This window comes from Perkinsus marinus, assembly GCF_000006405.1.
Source record: "Perkinsus marinus ATCC 50983 genomic scaffold scf_1104296934246, whole genome shotgun sequence".
Lineage (NCBI taxonomy): Eukaryota > Perkinsozoa > Perkinsida > Perkinsidae > Perkinsus > Perkinsus marinus.
In genome coordinates, this window is record NW_003214886.1 from 128319 (window position 1) to 133914 (window position 5596).

The following is a 5596-nucleotide window of genomic DNA, read 5'->3' on the forward strand; positions in this document are numbered from 1 at the left end:
ACGCCGTCCACGGCTGACGAAGAACTCCTTCCTGTGGGCCTTCTTGAGATTGAATAATGATACTACTACTATCAATACTAGCAGTCATCGTCTTCGTTGCATTTGGAATGTCTCATCGCGTCACCCAGTTGACTTAGTATCGTCATTATTACTACTACTCGTATGCATCACTCGTCACTGTTGTTAACAGCTTCAATCTCGAATTTTTCCGCTCCCGTAGTAGTCATGCCAATTCGAAGTAGTTAAATAGGAAATAGAGGAAAGTGCTGATATTGTAGTGGTAGCAGTCGTGACTTTCACTCAGTAGTCTTCATCAACACTACTGTCATCAACGCTCTATCTGTCTTCCTCTAATTTAGCAAAGGAGTGGTATGACTTCCTATAGCAGGGCCTTTGTAAGTCCCTGTGGGTCCGCCAGACGAGTGTGGAAGAATAGCTGCTATTTGTACATTCTGCTGGACGTTTGGGTCTGAATTCTTTCTCTGGTTGAAAGACACTAATTCGACCCACTTGTGACTACTCTCCCAATATTGAACAAGTCGACCGTCTTTATCGAACTACTGCTAGTAACACCGTGCATTGTACAATTTCATTAGTGGAATCGCCTCAAACTAACTATCAATACGAAAAGGAATATTATTCCCACGTTTCCAACCTTTCCTTCGCTTCTTGTGTTACAAGTGGAGTACACAAAAATCAATTAATTTCATTCATGGAATTGGTCTCATCTACTAATGACAATGCTCGCGACAAATACATATAAAGTTATTACTGATTTCGCGTTGTTCACTAATGAGTTTATATGTAAAATAAGTTATGAGTGTCGTAATATATTTTCCTGTGTCGCCGAATATATTTTCCTGTGAATTGCTTCTCCGTTAAAATGACGATATTACAGAACATTCATCATTAGATCATAATACACTGCATTCAAAGTACATTGATTATATATTGCACACTACTCGAAATTTACCATATTCGAGATGTGCGTAAGAGATACGTGACGACTAGCAGCCTTCGTGTGATCTTCCTCCTTACTACTGTAACACAACCTCTAGGGAAATAATAACAAGAAACCCGTACTAATATCACAGAGAACATTGGAAAGAGCCTCAACCTCAAGATACTCAAGGATATGCTCTAAGCAACATAATCTCGACACTTGGAAGACCTGATGTACACCAGAAAACAACGACTTAGCAACAGAGGAGTCCGATGGTATTTTATCCATACTCCTGTGATATCTTCATTAATAGCAATAAAAACGACTTCGCCAACTATACATTGGTGTCATGACAATAATTAAAGGAATCTAACATTTAAACGTTCACAGCAACTTCATCATCTTTTTCTTCCACCTTCACCGCCTCACGTTCTGCCTCAGCCTTCCTCGCAGCATTCTTAGCAGAAACCTTATTAAAGTAAGGTATCATAGACACAGAAGCAATGGCACCAACAATACATAACGCCACGAGAACCATATAATAGTAGTCATAGTGCGCATCGGTGACGGCCTCTTGAGAAGGATTCTCCATATCAAAATTAGGCAGCCAACTTTCACAGATTTGGAAAAGCGTAGCTGACAGAACGTTAGAGATGGAAAAGAAGCACAAATTGAAGGCAGAGGCAACGGCCTTAAGTGCACCCGGGGAGTGAGTAAATGCAACTTCGTATGAAGTTGAGATGAGGAAGATCTCACCTGCAGCGATAAGCCAAAATTGAGGAATCTGCCACCAAATAGAGACAGAAAAGACAGGCTTCGACATGACCATGTACTCCACGCCGAGGGCCACAAGCAGGGAGGCAGCGCCACACAATGAACCAATGCAAAAACGAACCAACACTGGGGGCATCATATTACGCTTCTTTAGGAAAGGGAATAAAACCGTATCAACCAAAACACTGGTTAGAACAACAGCGATAGGATCGACATTCTGCATCATCTGAGCTGGCATCTGCCAACCGAAGAGGCTAGTGTCCATTTTCTTGCCCTGTGTCAAGAACGCAGTAGTCATATTGTTATAGGCCATAACAAAAGGGATAATGAGGGAAAATAAAGGCACCAGTCGGAACAATGCCTTTGCATCCTCGATGAAACCATCCTTGAAACGACCACCGTTAGACTCCTTGTTCTTTTCCAGAGAGCATCTTGTGACAGAGAAAAAGATGACCTTGAGAATTTCAAGAACAGCCGAACCTTGAGGCTTCGGCTTCACATAGCGTCCCATTAGATTGCCAGCCACAAAAACGATAGTAGCAATGATAAAGGCAACCAAAGGGAAGGAAAAACTCGCAGTAAACGAGACCGACTCCACCAAAATCGGAGTAACAATACCACCAACAATAGAACCAAGATTGATAGAAGCATAGAAGTAGGTGTAATACCTCGTAATTAGTTCTTTATGCTCCTCAGGATGGAACTGTTGGGCTCCCATAACGTTCACACAACTCTTGATACCACCAGCACCAAAAGCAATAAGGAACAACAGCGAGACGTGAATCATCCAAGGCTGACTGATCGAGTGTATCGTAGAGAGCGTAAGGAGAGCCAAACCCGCCATATACACAAAGGAGAAGGCCAGAATAGTGAGATAAAGCCCGAGTATTGTGTCCGATATAACAGCAGATAACAGTGGAGTGACATACAAGATAGCGTTGAAAGTCGATATGTAGGAGTTAGCACCAGCATCGTCAACCCCGAGGTACTCCTTGAGGAAGATCTGGAGATTGGGCATCAAGCCGTAGAAGGCCAGACGCTCACATAACTCTTGTAGTAAAACGAACAAGACAGCCTTAGTCATAGGATGCCTATAGTATCGATACACGTTACCCGAGACGTCAGTCCACGTGTATGGTTTGCTGCTGGAGATAGAGTCCGACATCCACGATGAAACTTAAATACTGCGAATGATGAATTCGACGTAATGATGATGCTACCGTCTAGCGTCCGAATGACGCTAGGCTTAATTGGAGCACCCAAATGGAGACAGCCTTCAGCGCAACACGCTAGAGAAATGCCCTGGTGCTTCGCGATTGGTATAATCTCGTTATTTTATGAATTGTGTGCGGAGTGGTATCGTCGGTTCAAATTCGCCTCTTCTGTGATGCATTCTACAATTGCTGTCAATAGTTCACTAACATCTTTTCTCAGAGTGTTTATAGCGCAGAAATTTTTCCACATGTTTTTCTTCATAACAAATCGTTACTCCGACTTTGAATTCACATAAACACCAAACGTCTGAGTCGCAGAAACTAGGTGGCAGTTTTATTCTTGACTTAGGTCAGGCATCCTCTCTCTCAATCTCATCCATGATCTCGAGAAGCATCGCAGCTTCCTCGAACATCTCTTCCTCTGTACGCGGCTTCCGCTCCTCGTCCGAGGGGATGTCCATTCGAACACACTGTCGCTCGTTGTCTTGAATCGCTACACATGAGCAACCATCACAACAGGTAAGTGTACGACGGCTCACCATCGTAGACCTTATCATTTTCTCCTTGCAAATTAAAGGCGTCCTTCGGTCCTCTAGGCATAACATGGATGTGGACGTGTTCAACAGTTTGCCCAGCAGAAGGGCCGTCCTGATTCAGAATCATACTGATTCAATGCTTAGACGAACCGGCTGTTGATTTTTAGTGCCATACCAACACACCGTGAACTCCCCTGAAATTTAATGAAGGCCTCTCTATACGGCAAAATTCATCAGTACTTGCTATCGAACGTAATTTCGCGCGACATATCCACTCACCTGTACAGCATATGTGCTAGAGTCCATATCAGGGAATGCTCTCAGAAGGCACCTGTCAACCTTCGTTGCAAGCTGCCATAAATCCGCCAGCTCCATAGGGGACAGATCATGGAGGCGGCCAACTGGTCTACGACTACACACCTGAACCAACTTTATGCTATCACAACACTGCTACGCTCCGCCGAAAATTCGAAACCAATCTAGCAATGTAGCGCCGCGTCATAACGACATTGAGAAAACCCGATTTATGTGTAGAGTTTTCGACGTGCGAAGGTGCTCGGAATTAAATGGCGCGCGGTCACGAGGGAGAATCAATGACGATAATCAAACGATACGTTTGGTGACGCTTACCAGTACATGGCCTGGCACAACAGGTTTTAGATTAACAAGTGCATAGGAGTGTTCAGTAAGCCCGAATAGCTCTCGCTTCGATACTGTGTACTGACCGAAGGGTAGCGTATCAACTGTGAGTGCTGAGAGTAACGTACGAGATGAGGGCGATGGCATAGTAACGAATAAACACGTCTAAACTAATCTTCTCGATATGGACACCTACTATTCTGATGTTCACCGAGGAGTGGTATCAACATCATAATATTATAACGACTTCAATATATTCATAAGAAATCTATTGAATATGTTCGAGTTTCACCCGTGATATGAAAAAGCGCTAGTGAAAAAAATATTTTTCGCCCACTGCATAGCGTTTTTCACAGAGTATTACACCACCCCTCGCAAAACGGGCAAGGAACTCCATCATATTTTATATATATTCATATTGATATATTCCTAGGAAATAAACAAGCGGACGAGACACAGTGATAACCCTCGAGAACTCCCACACACCTTCACAGCAGTGCGATGATTCAAGAAAACAGTTACGACAACAACGTATGAAATCACCCATCCTGAGATGCTAACAACGCCTTCGTTCGCATATTCTTTTATCGCGCAATTCAGAACTCATACCATAACACGATGAACAATCCACTGATATCAAGTCGCGCATGTTACGTCTCAATGTACACTCTTCCACCACTACTAACACAACAACCGTTACATCAGAAATCGATCATCATATTGATATTAAGAATCATTTGAATCTTCAAGAGCAGAAGCCCTATATCTATTCTATGAATCACTCCGATGCAATCTCCGAGGACTGCGACGCCGCGCCGTCATCATCGTCATCATTATCATCGCCCTGCAGAGCTGCAGTCGCCAATTCGCCTAGCAGCGGCGGCCTCTCCGCATACACCGCTGACTCCCCTTGCACAGGCACCTTAAAAGAGAATAATTATCAGCAACAGAGAGCAATACACAAGGCAAACATTGGAAACTGGGACGAGAACTCCTCCAGTGATAGGAGAATACTGAGAATACCAAGTAAACAAACTATAGTTTCTAATTTTCGTAGCGTAAACTGTTACTAAACAAATGAACTCCAACCAAATCCACAGTAGTGCAAACACTGCCATTGAGAGTACTTACCGCCCTGCGCACTTTCGTGCTGGTCTCCTCTCCCCTGGCTATCGTATAGGCCCTTTCTAACACCCTATGGTCCTTCGTTACCAATATGCTACCGCCATACCTACGTTGATTTGATACTCATAAAAAAATCTATAACTACCACAACACGAGCATTGTAATATACAATGTACTGAAGCTATTGATATATGTGATATATTATTTACTTTGGATTACCTCACAATATGGCGTTATGTTAATATTGGAGTTTCACCCTAGTGATATGAAAAACACTAGTGAAAAAACATATTTCACGACTAGTACAGCCGTTGAATATCGTGTTTTTCACCGAGTTTTACGCCACTTCACGTAAAACGGGTCGT

General features: G+C 43.2%; 3 protein-coding genes across 3 annotated transcripts in view; all 3 read right to left on the reverse strand.

Moving 5' to 3' along the window:
• Positions 1-1319: 1319 nt before the first annotated feature.
• Positions 1320-2882, reverse strand: Pmar_PMAR004729 (Tripeptide permease tppB, putative; the record flags this gene model as incomplete). Its single annotated transcript, XM_002785035.1, has 1 exon — positions 1320-2882. One exon carries the CDS (start codon positions 2880-2882, stop codon positions 1320-1322), a length of 1563 nt encoding a protein of 520 aa, XP_002785081.1.
• Positions 2883-3281: 399 nt separating this feature from the next.
• Positions 3282-4253, reverse strand: Pmar_PMAR004730 (conserved hypothetical protein; the record flags this gene model as incomplete). Its single annotated transcript, XM_002785036.1, has 4 exons — positions 3282-3424; positions 3471-3579; positions 3747-3887; positions 4098-4253. The coding sequence occupies 4 exons, from the start codon at positions 4251-4253 to the stop codon at positions 3282-3284; spliced, it is 549 nt and encodes a 182-aa protein (XP_002785082.1).
• Positions 4254-4884: 631 nt separating this feature from the next.
• The window catches only part of Pmar_PMAR004731 (Cruxrhodopsin-2, putative), a gene marked incomplete at both ends in the record, with an annotated part of 1698 nt that continues 986 nt past the window's right edge, over positions 4885-5596 (reverse strand). The window contains 2 exons of the mRNA XM_002785037.1: positions 4885-5028; positions 5238-5337. Of these exons, the coding sequence (XP_002785083.1) occupies positions 4885-5028; positions 5238-5337 (244 nt within the window). The remainder of the gene's footprint in view (positions 5029-5237; positions 5338-5596) is intronic.